Source organism: Anomaloglossus baeobatrachus, chromosome 1 (assembly GCF_048569485.1).
Source record: "Anomaloglossus baeobatrachus isolate aAnoBae1 chromosome 1, aAnoBae1.hap1, whole genome shotgun sequence".
Classification (NCBI taxonomy): Eukaryota; Metazoa; Chordata; class Amphibia; order Anura; family Aromobatidae; genus Anomaloglossus; species Anomaloglossus baeobatrachus.
Window position 1 is genome coordinate 378,217,032 of NC_134353.1, and position 21,219 is coordinate 378,238,250.

General features: G+C 51.7%; 1 protein-coding gene across 3 annotated transcripts in view; it reads right to left on the minus strand.

Annotated features, from left to right (window-relative positions):
* CHAF1A (chromatin assembly factor 1 subunit A) overlaps positions 1–21,219 on the minus strand; it is a 221,829-nt gene that overhangs the window by 47,642 nt on the left and 152,968 nt on the right. For all 3 annotated transcript variants that reach the window (XM_075352508.1, XM_075352507.1, XM_075352506.1), the window contains exons 9-10: positions 15,454–15,534; positions 14,944–15,048 (exon numbers count right to left, since the gene is read on the minus strand). In XM_075352508.1, coding sequence (XP_075208623.1) covers positions 14,944–15,048; positions 15,454–15,534 — 186 coding nt within the window. The remainder of the gene's footprint in view (positions 1–14,943; positions 15,049–15,453; positions 15,535–21,219) is intronic.

Below are 21,219 nucleotides of genomic sequence, written 5' to 3' on the forward strand. Positions count from 1 at the left end.
TGGTGCAAAAGCAGGAAGGAGGAAACTTATAAATTGGTCTAAGGTAAATTCAATCCGAAGGATGTTCGGAGAACTGAAAACCATGAACCAAAAGAACAATTCAACATGAACAACATGTCTACACAAAAGAACAACCAGCCCGAAGGGAACAGGGGCGGGTGCTGGGTCTCCCAATAGGAGCTAGAAGAAAAGGAATTTACGGTAAGTAAACAAAATTCCCTTCTTTGTCGCTCCATTGGGAGACCCAGACAATTGGGACGTCCAAAAGCAGTCCATGGGTGGGTAAAAGAATACCTCGATAAAAAGAGCCGAAAACGGCCCCCTCTTACAGGTGGGCAACCGCCGCCTGAAGGACTCGCCTACCTAGATTGGCGTCTGCCGAAGCATAGGTATGCACCTGATAGTGTTTCGTGAAAGTGTGCAGACTAGACCAGGTAGCTGCCTGACACACCTGCTGAGCCGTAGCCCGGTGCCGCAAAGCCCAGGACGCACCCACGGCTCTGGTAGAATGGGCTTTCAGCCCTGAAGGAATCGGAAGCCCAGAAGAACGGTAGGCTTCAAGAATCGGTTCCTTGATCCACCGAGCCAAGGTTGACTTGGAAGCCTGCGAACCCTTACGCTGGCCAGCGACAAGGACAAAGAGCGCATCTGAACGGCGCAGGGGTGCCGTGCGAGACACGTAGAACCGGAGTGCCCTCACTAGATCTAATGAGTGCAAATCCTTTTCACATTTGTGAACTGGATTAGGGCAAAAAGAAGGTAAGGAGATATCCTGATTGAGATGAAAAGGGGATACCAACCTTAGGGAGAAATTCCGGGACAGGACGCAGAACCACCTTATCCTGGTGAAAAACCAGGAAGGGGGCTTTGCATGACAGCGCTGCAAGCTCCGACACTCTTCGGAGTGATGTAACTGCCACTAGAAATGCCACCTTCTGCGAAAGACGTGATACAGAAACATCCTGCAGCGGCTCGAAAGGTGGTTTCTGAAGAGCCGTTAGCACCCTGTTAAGATCCCAGGGTTCCAGCGGACGCTTGTATGGTGGGACTATGTGGCAAACTCCCTGCAGGAACGTGCGGACCTGCGGAAGCCTGGCCAGGCGCTTTTGAAAAAATACGGAGAGCGCCGATACTTGTCCCTTGAGAGAGCCGAGTGACAAACCCTTGTCCATTCCGGATTGAAGGAATGAAAGAAAAGTGGGTAAGGCAAACGGCCAGGGAGAAAAACCATTATCAGAGCACCAAGGATAAGAAGATCCGCCAAGATCTGTAATAGATCTTGGCGGACGTTGGTTTCCTGGCCTGTCTCATAGTGGCAATGACATCCTGAGATAATCCTGAAGACGCTAGGAGCCAGGACTCAATGGCTACACAGTCAGGTTGAGGGCCACAGAATTCAGATGGAAAAACGGCCCTTGTGACAGCAAGTCTGGGCGGTCTGGAAGCGCCCACGGTTGACCCACCGTGAGATGCCACAGATCCGGGTACCACGATCGCCTCGGCCAATCTGAAGGGAGGACTCTACCAGAGTCCAGGTTCCCTGAGCCCTGTGGTGGCGGAAAACCGCTCCCCACCCTGACAGGCTCGCGTCCGTGGTGACCACAGCCCAGGTTGGGGGTAGGAAGGATCTTCCTTGCGATAGAGAATTGGGATGGAGCCACCACTGAAGAGACGTCTTGGTTGCAAGGGACAGAGAGACGTTCCTGTCGAGGGAAGTCGACCTCCTGTCCCATTTGCGGAGAATGTCCCATTGGAGTGGCCGCAGATGGAATTGCGAGAACGGCACTGCCTCCATCGCTGCCACCATCTTCCCCAGGAAGTGCATGAGGCGCCTCAAGGGGTATGACTGACCCCGAAGAAGAGATTGTACCCCTGCCTGCAGAGACAGCCGTTTGTCCAGCGGTAGCTTGACTACCGCTGACTGTGTATGAAACTCCATTCCGAGGTAAGTCAGTGAGTGGGTCGGTGTCAACTGGGATTTTGGGAAGTTGATTATCCACCCGAACTGCTGGAGAGTCGCCAGAGCGACTGTAAGGCTGTGTTGACATGCCGCCCGAGAAGGTGCCCTGACTAGGAGATCGTTTAAGTAGGGAATCACCGAGTGGCCCTGAGAGTGTAGGACCGCCACTACGGATGCCATGACTTTGGTGAACACCCGTGGGGCTGTCGCCAGGCCGAAAGGCAATGCAACGAACTGAAGGTGCTCGTTCCCGATGGCGAAACGCAAGAAGCGTTGATGTTCGGGTGCGATCGGCACATGGAGATAAGCATCCTTGATGTCGATCGATGCTAGGAAGTCTCCTTGTGACATCGAGGCGATGACCGAGCGGAGAGATTCCATCCGAAACCGTCTGGTGCTCACATGTCTGTTGAGCAGTTTGAGGTCCAGAACGGGACGGAATGATCCGTCCTTCTTTGGCACCACGAACAAGTTGGAGTAAAAGCCGCGACCATGTTCCTGAGGGGGAACCGGGATCACAACTCCCTGTTTTCAGAGTGGCCACTGCCTGAAAAAGTGCGTCGGCCCGAGCGGGGGGCGGAGAGGTTCTGAAGAAACGAGTCTGAGGACGAGAGCTGAACTCTATCCTGTAACCGTGAGACAGAATGTCTCTCACCCATCGGTCTTGAACATGTGGCCACCAGGCGTCGCAAAAGCGGGAGAGCCTGCCACCGACCGAGGATGCGGTTCGGGGATGCCGAGAGTCATGAGGAGGCCGCCTTGGAGGCAGTGCCTCCGGCGGCCTTTTGGGGGCGTGACTTAGACCGCCACGCATAGGAGTTCCTCTGGCCTTTCTCCGGCCTGTTGGACGAAGAGGACTGGGGCTTGGCGGAGGGACGAAAGGACCGAAACCTCAATTGAATTTTCCGTTGCTGAGGTCTCTTAGGTTTGGACTGGGGTAAGGAGGAGTCCTTTCCCTTGGATTCCTTAATCTCATCCAATCGTTCGCCAAACAATCGGTCGCCAGAACACGGCAAACCGGTTAAGAACCTCTTGGAGGCCGAGTCTGCCTTCCATTCGCGCAGCCACATGGCCCTGCGGACTGCCACAGAATTAGCGGATGCCACCGCTATACGGCTAGCAGAGTCTAGGACTGCGTTCATGGCGTAGGAAGAAAAAGCTGTCGCTTGAGAAGTCAGAGACGCAACCTGCGGAGCAGAATTACGTGTGACTGCATTAATCTCAGCCAGACAAGCTGAGATTGCAGCCGTGTGGGCACTACAAGCTAAGGCCGGGGCAAAAAACGCGCCCGTGGTTTCAAAAATGGATTTCACCAGGAGCTCTATCTGCCTGTCAGTGGCATCCTTCAGCGATGAGCCATCTGCCACCGATACTACAGATCTAGCCGCCAGTCTAGAGACTGGAGGATCCACCTTGGGACACTGAGCCCAACCCTTAACTACGTCAGAGGGGAAGGGGTAACGTGTGTCAGCAAGGCGCTTAGTAAAGCGCTTGTCCGGAACCGCTCTGGGCTTCTGGACAGCATCTCTGAAGTTAGAGTGATCGAAAAAAGCACTCCGTGTACGTTTGGGAAACCGAAACTGGTGTTTCTCCTGCTGAGAAGCCGACTCCTCTACAGGTGGAGGCGGGGGAGACAGATCTAACACCTGGTTAATGGACGAGATAAGATCATAAACTAAGGCGTCCCCTTCAGGTGTATCAAGATTGAGAGCAACGTCAGGGTCAGAGCCCTGAGCTGCGACGTCCGCCTCGTCCTCCAGAGAGTCCTCGGGCTGGGAACCCGAACAGCGTGAAGAAGTCGGGGAAGATTCCCAGCGAGCCCGCTTAGTCGGTCTGGGACTGAGATCCGGGCAGGAGTCTTCCGCGTGGGACCTAGGGCCCAACCTGGGAGCGCGCTGCGGCGCGGACCGAGAGGGGCCTGGAGGCGACAAGCTAACGGGGACCGGGGCCTGTGTAAGGACCGGTCTGGACTGCAAAGCTTCTAGCAGCTTGGCAGACCATTTATCCATAGACTGAGCCATGGATTGCGAAAGTGACTCAGAGTTTCTCAGCAAACGCAGCAAACTCTGTCCCTGCCGCCTGGACAGGGGGAGCAGGTGGGTCTACATGAGCCGAGGGGCCCACTAGTGACCGAGGCTCCGGCTGAGCAAGCGAAACAGGGGCTGAGCATTGCTCACAGTGAGGGTAGGTGGAACCCGCAGGCAACATAGCCGCACAAGAGGTACAGGTCGCAAAAAAACCCTGTGCCTTAGCCCCTTTGCTCCTTGTGGACGACATGCTGTTGTCTCCTAGGAGAGTGATCACTGAGGGTATATGGGAAGGGGTATACAGCCCGACCGAACAGAAATATGTATATAAATACGTATCTATTCCGGCACCCTGGGGGGGGGGGGGGACCAGCACCGGGTGACCGGTGTGGCTTACAGACCGCTAAAAAGCGAGTGTGTGTCCTCCAGATTCCCTGCCTTAGGTCTCCCAGAGCTGCAGAGCTCTTCTCTGATAATCCTCCACCGGCAGAATGCCAAAAAACATGGCTGCCGGAGCTCTCAGGGGAGGAGTGGAGCCGTGGGCGGTGCTAGAAAAGTGCGGGAATCTGGGGTCCCCACAGTGATCAGTGAGGGGGGGAGGAAACATACAGGATGCTCCGGCCCTCACAGCCGACGTCAGGCCGGCCGTCCCGCCCTTACCCCTGACAGGCAGGCCCGGGGGCGGGATTTTAGCTACTAGGCCGCGATGAAGCCGGGGACTAAATTTAAGACCGTGGCCGACAAGCAGGCTCGGTCGGCGCGGAAGTCCGCCGGTCTTCCGAAATCAGCAGCTGCTGCAGCGTCCGGGAATAAGGCGCTCCATGCACAGTCCCCATGGGGGATAGATGCAGGGCCCGATCCCTGAGGAAGAATAGACTCCTGTCCAGCAGATTCCCACAGGGGCTGCGGAGGGAGCCCGGTCCCAGTGAATGGACGACCGGTCAGGATCCCACTTCTCCCAGAGCCACTAAGGGATGGTGAAGGAAAACGGCATGAGGCTCCGGCCTTTGTACCCGCAATGGGTACCTCAACCTTAACAGCACCGCCGACTTTAGTGGGGTGAGAAGGGAGCATGCCGGGGACCCCGTGGGGGTCCTCTTTTCTTCCAACCGATATAACTAATCTGAGAATGCATGAGTGGATGTGTGCCTCCTTCCACACAAAGCATAAAACTGAGGAGCCCGTGATGCACGGGAGGGTTTATAGGCAGAGGGGAGGGGTTACACTTTTTAAAGTGTAATACTTTGTGTGGCCTCCGGAGGCAGAAGCTATACACCCAATTGTCTGGGTCTCCCAATGGAGCGACAAAGAAGAAGGGAATTTTGTTACTTACCGTAAATTCCTTTTCTTCTAGCTCCTATTGGGAGACCCAGACGATTGGGTGTATAGCTACTGCCTCCGGAGGCCACACAAAGCACCACACCAAAAAGTGCAAGGCCCCTCCCCTTCTGGCTATACACCCCCAGTGGGATCACTGGCTCACCAGTTTTAGTGCAAAAGCAAGAAGGAGGAAAGCCAATAACTTGGTTAAACAAATTCACTCCGAGTAACATCGGAGAACTGAAAAACCGTTCAACATGAACAACATGTGTACCCGAAAAACCCAAAAATCCCGAAGGACAACAGGGCGGGTGCTGGGTCTCCCAATAGGAGCTAGAAGAAAAGGAATTTACGGTAAGTAACAAAATTCCCTTCTTCTTCGGCGCTCCATTGGGAGACCCAGACGATTGGGACGTCCAAAAGCTGTCCCTGGGTGGGTAAAGAAATACCTTATGTTAGAGCTGCGAAGACAGCCCTCCCCTACGGGGAGGCAACTGCCGCCTGCAGGACTCTTCTACCTAGGCTGGCGTCCGCCGAAGCATAGGTATGCACCTGATAATGTTTGGTGAAAGTGTGCAGACTCGACCAGGTAGCTGCCTGGCACACCTGTTGAGCCGTAGCCTGGTGTCGCAATGCCCAGGACGCACCCACGGCTCTGGTAGAATGGGCCTTCAGCCCTGATGGAACCGGAAGCCCAGCAGAACGGTAGGCTTCAAGAATTGGTTCTTTGATCCATCGAGCCAGGGTGGCTTTGGAAGCCTGCGACCCTTTGCGCTTACCAGCGACAAGGACAAAGAGTGCATCCGAGCGGCGCAGGGGCGCCGTGCGGGAAATGTAGATTCTGAGTGCTCTCACCAGATCCAACAAATGTAAATCCTTCTCATACCGATGAACTGCATGAGGACAAAAAGAAGGCAAAGAGATATCCTGATTAAGATGAAAAGAGGATACCACCTTCGGGAGAAACTCCTGAATGGGGCGCAGCACTACCTTGTCCTGGTGGAAGACCAGGAAAGGAGCCTTGGATGACAGCGCTGCTAGCTCAGACACTCTCCGAAGAGATGTGATCGCTACCAGAAAAGCCACTTTCTGTGATAGTCTAGAAAGTGAAACCTCCCTCAGAGACTCGAAGGGCGGCTTCTGGAGGGCAACTAGTACCCTGTTCAGATCCCATGGATCTAACGGCCGCTTGTACGGGGGTACAATATGACAAACCCCCTGCAGGAACGTGCGCACCCTAGGAAGTCGTGCTAGACGCTCTTGAAAAAAGACGGATAGCGCCGAGACTTGCCCTTTAAGGGAGCCGAGCGACAAACCTTTTTCTAACCCAGATTGCAGGAAAGAAAGAAAGGTAGGCAATGCAAAAGGCCAGGGAGACACTCCCTGAGCAGAGCACCAGGATAAGAATATCCTCAACGTTCTGTGGTAGATCTTAGCGGACGTGGGCTTCCTAGCCTGTCTCATGGTGGCAACGACCCCTTGGGATAATCCTGAAGACCCTAGGATCCAGGACTCAATGGCCACACAGTCAGGTTCAGGGCCGCAGAATTCCGATGGAAAAACGGCCCTTGGGACAGTAAGTCTGGTCGGTCTGGTAGTGCCGACGGTTGGCCGACCGTGAGATGTCACAGATCCGGATACCACGCCCTCCTTGGCCAGTCTGGGGCGACGAGTATGACGCGGCTGCAGTCGGATCTGATCTTGCGTAGCACTCCGGGCAAGAGTGCCAGAGGTGGAAACACATAAGGGAGCCGGAACTGCGACCAATCTTGCACTAAGGCGTCTGCCGCCAGAGCTCTGTGATCGCGAGACCGTGCTATGAAGGTTGGGACCTTGTTGTTGTGCCTGGACGCCATTAGGTCGACGTCCGGCCTTCCCCAGCGGCTACAGATTTCCTGAAACACGTCCGGGTGAAGGGACCATTCCCCTGCGTCCATGCCCTGGCGGCTGAGGAAGTCTGCTTCCCAGTTTTCTACGCCGGGGATGTGAACTGCGGATACGGTGGAGGCCGTGGCTTCCACCCACATCAGAATCCGCCGGACTTCCTGGAAGGCTTGCCGACTGCGTGTCCCTCCTTGGTGATTGATGTATGCCACCGCTGTGGAGTTGTCCGACTGAATTCGGATCTGCTTTCCTTCCAGCCACTGCTGGAAGGCTAGTAGGGCAAGATACACTGCTCTGATTTCCAGAACATGGATCTGAAGGGTGGACTCCTGCTGAGTCCACGTACCCCGAGCCCTGTGGTGGAGAAAAAACTGCTCCCCACCCTGACAGACTCGCGTCTGTCATGACTACCGCCCAAGACGGTGGTAGAAAGGATCTTCCCTGTGATAATGAGGTGGGAAGAAGCCACCATTGCAGAGAGTCCTTCTGTGAAAAGGATACTTTCCTGTTCAGGGATGTTGACTTCCCGTCCCATTGGCGGAGAATGTCCCAATAAGAGGACGCAGATGAAACTGCGCAAACGGAACCGCCTCCATTGCCGCCACCAACTTCCCGAGGAAGTGCATGAGGCGTCTTAAGGAGTGCGACTGACCTTGACGGAGAGTCTGCACCCCAGTCTGTAGTGACCGCTGCTTGTCCAGCGGAAGCTTCACTAGCGCTGAGAGGGTATGAAACTCCATGCCAAGATACGTTAGTGATTGGGTCGGTGACAGGTTTGACTTTGAGAAGTCGATGATCCACCCGAACGTCTGGAGAGTCTCCAGCGCAACATTCAGGCTGAGTTGGCATGCCTCTTGAGAGGGTGCCTTGACAAGTAGATCGTCCAAGTAAGGGATCACAGAGTGTCCCTGTGAGTGCAAGACTGCTACCACTGCCGCCATGACCTTGGTGAACACCCGTGGGGCTGTCGCCAGACCGAATGGCAGAGCTACGAACTGAAGATGGTCGTCTCCCATCACGAAACGTAGAAAACATTGGAGCTCTGTAGCAATCGGCACGTGGAGATAAGCATCTTTGATGTCTATTGATGCTAGGAAATATCCTTGAGACATTGAGGCAATGACGGAGCGGAGGGTTTCATCCGGAACCGCCTGGCTTCCACGTGCTTGTTGAGCAGTTTTAGGTCCAGAACGGAACGGAAAGAGCCATCCTTTTTTGGCACCACAACCAGATTGGAGGAAAACCGTGTCTTGTTCCTGAAGAGGAACAGGGATTACCACTCCTTCTGCCTGCAGAATAGCATCGGCTCGGTGGGGAGGTGGGGACGTTCTGAAGAATCGAGTCGGAGGACGAGAACAGAACTCTGTCCTGTGCACGTGGGCACAATGTCCCTCACCCACCGGTCTGTGACCTGTGGCAGCTAAATGTCGCCAAAGGCGAGCGAGTCTGCCATCAACCGCGGATGCGGAGAGATGAGAGAGCTGAGAGTCATGAGGAGACCGCCTTGGTAGCGGTTCCTCCGGCTGCCTTCCTTGGGCGTGATTGAGCCCCCGGAAACTGAGCCCCTCTGAGGCTTTTCAGCTCTTTTGGACGAGGACAATTGGGACTTGCCCGAGCTTGGGAAGGACCGAAACCTCGACTGTCCTTCCAGGACAGCATTAATAGGGTAAGTCGCAATGCAGACATTGCGAGGTTACAGACGCCCCTGCGGCACAAATGTACATATGCTCAAGACCAGCTGTGCAAGAACCGCTGAAAAGCTTAGGGTGCCCATACGGCTGTAAATGCCGGAGCAACCGACACGCCGATAGCCTCATAGACAGATTTCAACCAGAGTCCATCTGTCTGGCATCTTTAAGTGAAGTCCCATCTCCACTGCAACTATAGCTCTAGCCGCAAGCCTGGAGATTGGAGAATCCACCTTTGGGCCCTGGGTCCCGCGCTTGACCACGTCAGTGGGAAACGGATAACGTGTATCCTTAATACGTTTGGAGAAAACGCTTATCTGGTAAGCGTGGTGTTCCTGGACTGCTTCTCTGAAGTCAGCGTGGCCAGAAAAATACTCAATATACGTTTGCGCTACTGAAATGGGACTTCTCCTGCTGTGAAGCTGACTCCTCCGCTGGGGAGCTGAGGGAGAAAGATCCAACATTCCATTGATGGACGCTATAGGATCATTCCTTATGGCGTCACCATCCGGTGTATCCGGATTGAGAGCGTTGTCAGGATCAAAGTCCTGATGAGCTACGTCTGCCTCATCATACAGAGAGCCTCCTGGGACCCCCCCCGGAGCACCGATTTTATTCCAATGAGGGTGGCCAGGGAGCACTGATCCAGATTGCCCATGGCCTGTCCGGACTGCAAGTCTCTATCCCATTGCAACTCCATCCCTGTCCTTGGACAGGGTTGACAGGTGGTTCCTTTGGCCACGTCTAGTAGAGACCCCGGCTGACCAAGTGCTCCAGGGGAGCATTGCACACAATGGGGTTCAGTGCAGTGGAACAGTATCACATGCAGTAAAAACAGCATCGAAAGCCTGTGTTGCTTATATGCTGCTGCCGCTAGCCATCTAGGACATAGAGCCAAGAATGGCGACCGTACAATGCAATGTATAGCATACAAGCATAAAGTACAATGAACACTGCAGCACATGCAATACAAGCAGCATAGAAAGCCTGTGCCTTGGCACCCCTGCTTTTCTGCTGCTGTAGACTAGCCATCTAGGGGAATATAGCCCAGAATATCGACCATACAGTGCAATGTATAGCATACAAGCATAAGTACAAATGAACACTGCAACCCCTGCAATACAAGCAGCATAGAAAAAACCTGTGCCTCAGCACCCCTGCTTTTCTGCTGCTGTAGTCTAGTCATTCTAGGCGAAAATAGCCCAGACTAGCGACCGTACAGTGCAGTGTATAGCATACAAGCATAACTACACATGAACGCTTCAGTACATGCAATACAAGCAGCATAGAAAGCCTGTGCCTTAGCACCCCTGCTTTCCTGCTGCTGATGTGTCGCCATCTAAGAGGGCATATAGCCAAAAATAGCGACCTATGCAGTGTATGCATAAAAATACAAATGGACAACTGCGGTATTTAATGGGGTCAGCACTTCAGGTGCCGCTTACCGCCCGCCTATAAGCGGGTGTGTGGTCGCCCCAGTCCTGTGCCTGGTTGCCCAGAGTCCGATCTCTCAGCTCGGATTGCAGTAATGGCTGCCGGCGTCCTTCTCCAGCTCGTGTGAGTAGGGGCGGGCCGTGGGCGTGCCCCCAAGTCAGAGCGGGAAACCGGCGTCCCACAGTGTCCAGTGAGAGGGCTGGAGCATGTAAATAAGGCTCCAGCCCTCGGCGCTGCTGATTGTACAGCGTCTCTCCCCTACCCTGATTGACAGGGTGGGGGCGGGAACGAAGCGGAGCTAGGCCGCAAAAGCCGGGGACTGGATTTATAAGCGCCGCCGCCGTAAAAGCGCGGTCGGCGCTAAGTCCCCGGCGCACTACAAGTCCCAGCCGCGCCGCCGCTCCCGGAGCGTCCGGCGCGGTAGTTCCCCATACATAAAGTCACTCAGCTAGGCTGCAGTGACTGTAACCCTTTACTGTCCCCGGCGCACTAGCACACCCAGCAAGTCTGGAGTGTGCTGTGCCTGTGAGTACGGGGACACAGAGTACCTGAATGGTGCAGGGCCATGTCCCTGAACGGTACCCAGCTCCGTATCCAGCAGGTTCAATGGGTCTGTGGATGGAGCCCGGCCTCAGGGCTTTGGGGCCGGTAAGATCCCACTTCCTCAGAGCCCCTCAGGGGGATGTGGAAGGAAAACAGCATGTGGGCTCCAGCCGCCGTACCAGCAATAGGTACCTCAACCTTACAAACCACAAGCGGGGTGAGAAGGGAGCATGCTGGGGGCCCTATATGGGCCCTCTTTTCTTCCATCCGATATAGTCAGCAGCTACTGCTGACTAAACAGTGGAGCTATGCGTGGATGTCTGACCTCCTTCGCACAAAGCAGAAAACTGGTGAGCCAGTGATCCCACTGGGGGTGTATAGCCAGAAGGGGAGGGGCCTTGCACTTTTTGGTGTGGTGCTTTGTGTGGCCTCCGGAGGCAGTAGCTATACACCCAATCGTCTGGGTCTCCCAATGGAGCGCCGAAGAAATTCAGTTTTTTGTAATACAGTATTTTCAATATTCCCCCCCCCCAAAAAAAACAAAACAATTCATATTGACCAAAATGTACCACTAACATGAAGTACAATCTGTCATTAAGAAAAAAAATACCATATTTTTCGCTTTATAAGACGCACCGGATTATAAAACGCACCCCAAACTTAGACATAAAAAAAAAAGGTAAAAAAAAGAAAAAATGGGGTCCATCTTATAATCCGGTGTTCTCTTACCGGAGGGGGGCAGCAGTGGTGGTGAAGCGGGGTCACAGGAGGCAGCGTATTTGCTGGCAGGCACGGCGGGTCAGTGGCAGCGGCGTCCGGAGCCGGGGGATCCATGGTGGTAGGAGCCGCGGGGCCCGTGGTGGTGGCGGCGGCAGCAGCAGCGTCGGCGGGTGAGTCATGCAACAGACCGCTGCAGTGAGTGTCCCAGTGTCCGCGGTCCCGATTCAAATAATGGCGCCTGCGCAGATGGAGCGCTCATCCAAGGGCTCCATCTGCGCACGCGCCCGCTGCCATCATTTGAAACTGGGACCGCGGACAAACTGGGTAAGTTGCTGCACAGCCGCCCACCCCGCAAGCACAGACTGGCAGCCAGCAGGCCATCTGCCGCCCGCACAGGCACCCGGCCGCTGCCCGCACACAGCCGCCGACCGCCGCCTGCACACAGCCGCCGACCGCCGCCTGCACACAGCCGCCGACCACCGCCTGCACACAGCACCCGGCCGCCGCCTGCACACAGCCGCCGCCCGCACACAGCTCCCGGCCGCCGACTGCCACCTGCACACAGCCGCCAGCCGCCGCCCGCACACAGCCGCCGCCCACACACAGCACCCGACCGCCGCCTGCACAAAGCCGCCAGCCGCCGCCAACACAGCACCCGGCCGCCGCCCGCACACAGCCGCCGCCCACACACAGCACCCGGCCGCCGCCCGCACACAGCACCCGGCCGCTGCCCGCACACAGCCGCCGCCCCCACACAGCACCCGGCCGCTGCCCGCACACAGCCGCCGCCCACACAGAGCACCCGGCCGCCGCCCGCACACAGCACCCGGCCGCTGCCCGCACACATACGCCGCCCGCACACAGCACCCGACTGCCGCCCGCACACAGCCACGGGTACCCGGCTGCCACCGCACGCAAGCACAGGTATACGGCCACTTGCACGCAGCCACAGGCACCCGGCCGCCCGATCACCGCACAGACAGGACCCCCAGGTACCGCTATATTCGCTTTATAAGACACACCCCTCATTTTCCTCAAATTTTTGGGAGGAAAAATGCGTCTTATAAAGCGAAAAATACGGTAAATCTCAGAATCAAGAAATGTTGAAGCATTACAGACCCTAGGAATCAAATGCCCACAGCTAATGTTCCACATGTGCACAGATTTGCAGATTGTTTCCTAGTGGGCAATATGCAGTGGAAAAGGATAGATGTACATTCACAAATCAGTGCTGAATGAGTTCAACTCAGGTATCACGTCCTGTAATAAATGTGTGGGTTATCGACCCATGGAGATACATAAATATTTTCATTACAATTATTGAGGGTTTATTTGGTGCCTCATATGTGCAGTTTGTTTGTTGTATTCATGTTTACTTTGGCACATGGCACATACAACTATTTATATGAAGTGGTGCTAGGCCCCTTTTGTACATAATTAGATAAAAGTAAACCTATACATGTTTGGTATCTAGGAACTCGTACTAACCTGAGGCATCACTCAGACATCAGTTTTACCATATAGTGACCACCATGAATAAAATATCTCAAAAACAAATCATACAATCGCATTTTTTTCGCACTTGGAATTTTTTTGCTGTTTTCCAGTACATTATATATGGTAAAACCTATGGTTTCATTTAAAATGTACAGCTCGTTCCACAAAAAAAAAAAAAAAAAAAAAACAAGACCTCATATGGCAAGATTGACAGGAAAAAAAAAACAAAAACAAAAACAAAAAAAAAAAACACTACAAAAAAACAGGAAATCAGCTGGTGGTGAAGGGGTTAAGGGGAACCTCAGCAGGTTTTTGATATGTAATCTGAAGAATTCAGGGATGTTTGTCTTGTCAAGGTCCAATCTATTTATTATCTGTGATTGTTTATCCAGCAGGACCTTTCATTACAGTGTCACAGGCACAGCAGTCCAGCACACTCCCTCCTCTGACACCTCACTGTCAATGTTCAATCTCTATTGAGAGCCTGGTGAGGGCGGAAACAGCTCTCTTACATCGCAAAATCTAAAAATCCTGATTATGTCAACAGCTGCACCCAGTAATCTAAGGGGTACTTCTCACATAGCGAGATCGCTAGTGAGTCACTTTTTTTGTGACGCAGCAGTGACCTCATTAGCGATGTTGCGGTGTGTGACACTGAGCAGCGATCTGGCCCCTGCTGTGAAATCGCTGCTCATTACACACACTGCTGGTTAATTTTTTTTTTCACCTTTTTTTCCTCTCTAAATTTGGGGTGCGTCTTATAATCTGGTGCGTCTTCTAAAACGAAAAGTACGGTACATAATATTGGGTGAAAGAACTCAGCTTGAAAATTGTCAGACATCTTGGAAAAAAGATGGCGGAGAATGTAAAACCATTAAGAGTTTTGGAAATATATTTTGATTTTGTTGCCACCTTGAAAATCCAAGCATCGGGTGCATGAGCTAGAACTTATAAATAAAAAAAAATGCAGTACCCTTGTCTTCTGAGAAATGGTAGAGTAAGGGGACATGTATGAGAAAGAGAACTATACTCACCTATGCATCAAAAGGTCATCCTGCTTTCTTCAGCTTCTCAACAGCAGTGTCACCTTTCATCTTCATCTAGATTGAAATGCAGGGAACTGGAGCAAAACAGGAACAAGTAATGTCCACTTGGGCTGATGTGTTAAAGAGAAGCTAGTTGCCTTCAAAAGGGAATCTATCAGCAGGTTTTTGCTACCTCATCTGAGAGCAGCATGACCTAGGCAGGGAGATTCTAAATCTGATAATCTATCACTTAAATTACTGGATGCATTTTTAGCTTTAATCATGTAGCAGATTCCAGAGACTGTTCCCGCCAACAACATGCTCTCTATAGAGATTGTACATTGACTGTAAGGTGTCAGAGAAGGGGGCATGCTGGACAACATGGCAAGAGCCAGCTAGCCACAGCATTGATAAGGATCTGGCTGCTAAAACAAACATAGCAAATAAACCAATCAACAGAAGATTGGACTGTGACAACACAGGCATGCCTGAGCAGTCTGCCTTAACCCTTTTACAGCATGCTGGCTTGAGCTTATATAGCAAAAACCTGCTGACAGAATCCCTTTAATGTAAATAAATCACTCACTTAATAGGATAAACAAGATTGCATCCTGGTTTCCTGAACTAAAAAGTCAAAGAAAGAGAAAGAAAACTGAAAAGAAGTGGAGATTGCCTCCAATACGTAGAAATTTAAAACTGATCTTAGTGTCTAAAAATGTTTAGCGTATAGCCACTGTATAGGAGCCCTCAATTTCATCTTAGTGTCTGCACTCTAGTGTCTCCCAGTGCCATTAATGAGAAAACACATAATTGACGAACAAAAAAACCCCCCACAAAAACCTTACTTCATCAGAAGCTCCCCCTTCATCCTCCGACAAGTAACCATGTGGTACAAAGAATCCATCATCATCTTCATCATCATCTTCCTTATTATCATCATCATCTTCATCCTACAAGTAAAACAAATTCAAATCAAAGCAGATGCAGCACAATAAGACTTAAAATCCGCAGTAAGAGATACAGTTTATGTCAAGTACTGTGAAAGAGCAAAAGATCAGACATGAAAACCTAAGAAAACAAAGTGGGAAAAAAATAAAATTGGGCCAAAAGGAAAAAATGTCTTAACGCAAGGTCTATCAATGCACTCCAAGTCTGTCATGAACCAGTATAGAATAGAATAAAACCCAAAAGGACAAAAAGAATCAGTCCCCAATTGGTATCAATGAAAACTACAACAACTTTTCACAAAGAAGATCCCCACACAATCCATAACACCACAAGTGAGATTGCCGCCATTTATCTTATTTCAATTAATATGAAGCTTGATTTACCAGAAGGAATAGACTTCAACTCACCCCCTCACTATGAGACAGCGATTCTCCAGGCTCCTCCTCTTCCCACTCCTCATCGCTGTCTAATTCATAGTCCAATAGTTTCTGGAAAAGGTCATTTTTAAATTTTATTATATTAACATAAAAAAATAAAAGCAATCTTTAGATAGTGGCCAAAGCCATTAAGCTAAGGGTATCTAAAGTGGAAATAGTATAGTCAAAGAAAATATTAAATCTATAATAATCACTAAATATAACCCACATTTATTACAAAAAACACTGTTGCGCCACCTTCAGTTAAGGGAACGCCAATGTCACTGTTCGGCTGGCAGCTTATGTTGCAGTGGAGGGAGGCGACAGATCCCTGTGCCACAGTACATTTCAGCTGGACGTGTGCCCTCGGACGCACATCCACCTGAAGCAGGCACTGGGTGGTCTGCCACTGGTTGTTGCACACTGTTACATCTACTGATATAAATGATTGGGGAGTGTTACCACATTGTGTTATGAACCGACACTTGGCTTTTTCTGTGTGTACAGTGACTTCACTTTATTTGGGGACATACAGTGGGTACGGAAAGTATTCAGACCCCTTTACATTTTTCACTGTTTCATTGCAGCAATTTGGTAAATTCAAAAAAAATGTCTTTTTCTCATTAATGTACACTCTGCACTCCATCTTGACAAAAAAAAAAAAAGTAAATATTTGCACATTTTTTAAACAAGAATAACTGAAATATCACATGGTCATAAGTATTCAGACCCTTTGCTCAGTATTGAGTAGAAGCACCCTTTTGAGCTAGTACAGCCATCAGTCTTCTTGGAAATGATGCAACAAGTTTTTCATACCTGGATTTGGGGATCCTCTGCCATTCTTCCTTGCAGATCCTCTCCAGTTCCGTCAGGTTGGATGGTGAACGTTTGTGGACAGTCATTTTCAGGTCTCCCCAGAGATGCTCAATTGGGTTTAGGTCAGGGCTCTGGCAGGGCCAGTCAAGAATGGTCCCAGAGTTGTTCTGAAACCACTCCTTTGTTAATTTAGCTGTGTGCTTAGGGTCATTGTCTTGTTGGAAGGTGAACCTTTGGCTAAGTCTGAGGTCCAGAGCACTCTGGAAGAGGTTTTGTTCCAGGATCTCTCTCTATTTGGCCGCATTCATCTTTCCTTCAATTAAAACCAGTCGTCTTGTCCCTGCAGCTGAAAAACACTCCCATAGCATGATACTGCCACCACCATGTTTCACTGTTGGGATTGTATTGGGCAGGTAATGAGCAGTGCCTGGTTTTCTCTAAACATGTGAAAGAACTTTTTGGTGATAATTCTATCTTCGCCTGATCAGACCAGAGAATCTTATTTCTCATAGTCTGGGAGTTCATGTGTTTTTTTTTTTGCTAACTATGGGGGCTTTCATATGTCTTGCACGGAGAAGCGGATTCCATTGGGCCACTACTGTAAAGGCCCGACTGGTGGACGGCTGCAATGATAGTTGACTTTCTGCAACTTTCTCCCATCTCCATACTGCATCTCTGGAGCTGAGCAACAGTGATCTTGAGGTTCTTCTTTACCTCACTCACCAAGCCTCTTCTCCCATGGTTGTTCAGTTTGGCTGGACGGCCAGGTCTAGGAAGAGTTCTGGTGGTCCCAAACATCTTCCATTTAAGGATTATGGAGGCCTCTGTGCTCTTAGGAGCCTTGAGTACTGCAGAAATTATTTTGCAACCTTGGCCAGATCTGTTCCTTGCCACAATTCTGTCTGAGCTCCTTGGGCAGTTAATTGACCTCATGATTCTCATTTAGTCTGACATGCACGGTGAGCTGTGAGGTCTTAGGCTGCTTTCACACATCAGTTTTTTGCAATCTGGCACAATCCGGCGCTTTGCAGAAAAAATGCATCCGATTTTTTTTGCCGCCGGGTGCAGTTTTTCCTCAGACTTTTATTAGCGCCGGATTGTGCCGCATGTACTCGCGTTTGATCCGGTTTTTGCTGGTTGCGGCAAAAATCATCCCTCAGGCGGCCGCACAGAGGAACATTTTTTGCCAGCGGCAAAAAAATTGCATAGCTGCTGTGCGGCATGGTGCATAATTAAAGTATAAGCGCGCTGAATCCGGTGGCATGCATCAAACGCCGGAAGCATGCACCGGACTCTGTTTTAACTTCTGAGCATGCCCAGAAGTGAAATAAATACATTGCTTGTCAGAAAAATCACTCACTGATCACGGGCGCAGCGCTGCACGGCTGTCACACTGCTGGCGGCTTCTCCTGATTTGAAAATGCCGGCCGCCCATTATTCAAATCTCGTATTCACCGCTCCCCCCGCCCACCGGCGCCTATGGTTGGTTGCAGGCAGACACGACCCCATGCTGAGTGACAGTTGTCTCACTGCAACCAATCACAGCTGCCGGTGGGCGGGTCTATTTCTTGCAGTAAAAAATAAGTTAAAAAAAAAAAAAAAAAAACGGCGTGCGGTCCCCCCCCAATTTTGATACCAGCCAAGATAAAGCCACACTGCTGTAAGCTGGTATTCTCAGGATGGGGAGCTCCACATTATTGGGAGCCCCCCAGCCTAAAAATATCAGCCAGCAGCCGCCCGGAATTGCCACATCCATTAGATGCGACAGTCCCGGGACTCTACCCGGCTCATCCCGAATTGCCCTGGTCTGTCTCTCAGCATTAAAAGAAAAACAAAAAAAAAAAAAAAAAACAAAAACCCAGATCCGTTTTTTTTTTTTTTTTTTTCCCGATCCGTCGCATCCATTTTTTACACAATCGGAGACTGATCCGTTGCATCAGGCACAAACCGGATTATGCCTGATTGGGAAAAAACTGATGTGGGAAAGCAGCCTAAGGGTATGTTCACACATCAGGTTTTTGCTGTGCGGCACGATGCGGCGCTTTGTGGGAAAAACGCATCCGTTTTTTGCCGCCGGGTGCGTTTTTCCTCAGACTTATTAGCGCCGGATTGTGCCGCATGTACTTGCGTTTGATCCGGTTTTTGCTGGATGCGGCAAAAACAGTCACTCTGGCGGCCACACAGGACGCAGAGAGAACGTTTTTTGCCAGCGGCAAAAAACTGCATAGCACAAGGTGCGACATAGTGCATAATGAAAATCTATGCGCGCCAGAGACGGTGGCATGCTTCAAACGCCGGAAGCATGTACCGTATCCGGTTTTTACTTCTGAGCATGCCCAGAAGTGAGAAATTCATTGCTTGTCAGAAAATCACTCACACTCTCTCACGGACTCATTCCCTCACTGATCTCCTGCGTGGCGCTGCACGGCTGTCACAAAGCTCCGGCGGCTTCTCCAGATTTGAAAATGCCGGCCGCTCATTATTCAATCTCGTATTCACTGCTTTCCCCGCCCACCGGCACCCATGATTGGTTACAGTCAGACACGCCCCCACGCTGAGTGACAGCTGTCTCACTGCAACCAAGCACAGCCGCCTGTGGGCGGGTCTATATCTTGCAGTAAAATACATTAAAAAAACAACAAAAAAAAAACGGAGTGCGGTCCCCCCCCAATCTTGATACCAGCCAAGATAAAGCCACACAGCTGGAGGCTGGTATTCTCAGGATGGGGAGCTCCACGTTATGGGGAGCCCCCCAGCCTAACAATATCAGCCAGCAGCCGACCAGAATTTCTGCATCCATTAGATGCGACAGTCCCGGGACTTTACCTGGCTCATCCCGAATTGCCCTGGTGCGGTGGCAAATCGGGGTAATAAGGGGTTAATCATGGCAGGCGTCTATGAGATACCCCCCAATGATTAACCTGTAAGTGAAAGTAAAAACACATACACCCAAAAAAATACTTTATTTGGAATAAAAGACAAAAAAACACCCTCTTTCACCATTTTATTAAAATCCCCAAATACCCCTCCAGGTCCGGCATAATCCACAGAGGTCCCGCGACGATTTCAGCTCTGCTACATGAAGCTGACAGGAGCGTCAGTAGAACACGACCACTTTGTGTCAGATCCACGCAGCAGCTGAAGTGAGCCGCGCTGTCAGCGGGGACGTCACTGAGGTAATGCCTGCGTGTGCAGTGATGAAGGGGGCTGTAGTGCCTGCGTGGGCGGTGATGAAGGGGGCTGTAGTGCCTGCGTGGGCGGTGATGAAGGGGGCTGTAGTGCCTGCGTGGGCGGTGATGAAGGGGGCTGTAGTGCCTGCGTGGGCGGTGATGAAGGGGGCTGTAGTGCCTGCGTGGGCGATGATGAAGGGGGCTGTAGTGCCTGCGTGGGCGGGATGAAGGGGGCTGCAGTGCCTTTTTTTCTTTTTTTATCGAATCAGTCGCATCAGTTTTTACACAATCTGAGACGGCTCCGTTGCATCGGGCATAAACTGTATTGTGCCCGATTGGAAAAAAAAAAAATTAGGCTGCTTTCACACTACGTTTTTTAGCATGCGTCATGAACGTTTTTTTGCTGCAAAAGCGGATCCTGTTTTTTTTGCATGTGTTATTTTGCAGGATCCTGTCACTTGAAGTTTATGGGCGGGCATTGGAGTTGTGATCGGTAGTGAGGGGAACTGAACGTGAGACTGGGAGCCGGCATCTGACAGCTGCGGTAAGCTGTATCGGGTAACTAAGTGAAGTGCTTTGCTTGAATACCCGATATTTACCTTGGTTACGAGCGTCCGCCGCTCTCAGGCGGGGGGGGGGGCGCGAGGAGAGGGGGGGCGCGAGGAGAGGGGGGGGGCGCGAGGAGAGGGGGGGGCGCGAGGAGAGGGGGGGGCGCGAGGAGAGGGGGGGGGCGCGAGGAGAGGGGGGGGGCGCGAGGAGAGGGGAGGGGCGCGAGGAGAGGGGAGGGGCGCGAGGAGAGGGGGGGGCGCGAGGAGAGGGGGGGGGCGCGAGGAGAGGGGGGGGCGCGAGGAGAGGGGGGGCGCGAGGAGAGGGGGGGCGCGAGGAGAGGGGGGGGCGCGAGGAGAGGGGGGGGGCGCGAGGAGAGGGGGGGCGCGAGGAGAGGGGGGGCGCAAGGATAGGGGGGGCGCAAGGATAGGGGGGGCGCGAGGATAGGGGGGGCGCGAGGAGAGGGGGGGGCGCGAGGAGAGGGGGGGGGCGCGAGGAGAGGGGGTGGGCGCGAGGAGAGGGGGGGGCGCGAGGAGAGGGGGGGGGCGCGAGGAGAGGGGGGGGGGGCGCGAGGAGAGGGGGTGGGCGCGAGGAGAGGGGGGCGCGGGACTGATCACGACAGGCTGGTTTCTGGGCATGCTCAGTAGAGCAAGCAGGATCCGGTCTATCAGCATGCCAGCATTCACATGCGTTTGCGTGCTGTTTAGTCAGGATCCAGCGATTTGCAGTATTTGGACGCAGCTCAAAAACGCTACAAGTAGCGTTTTTGAAAAAAGTTAAAAAACTGCAAGTCGCTGGATCCTCACTAAAACGCAAACGCATGTGAACGCATGTTGACGCGAGTCCATTGCAAATGCATTGAAATGAAAACGCATTTGCACTGGATCTGTTTTTTGCGTTAAAAAACGTTCATGACGCATGTTAAAAAAAACAGTGTGAAAGCAGCCTTAGCCTTATATAGACAGGTGTGCGTCTTTCCAAATCACGTTTTGTCAGTTTAATTAAATACAGCTGGACTCCAATGAAGGAGGATCACAAGGAAATGGACATCATGTGACTTAAATATGAGTGTCTGAATATTTATGACCATGTGTTATTTTATTTTTTCTTGTTTAAAAAAAATTTGCAAAAAATTCTACATTTCTTTCTTCTGTCAAGACTGGGTGCACAGTGTACATTAATGAGAAAAAAATGAACTTTTTTGAATTTACCAAATAACTGCAAT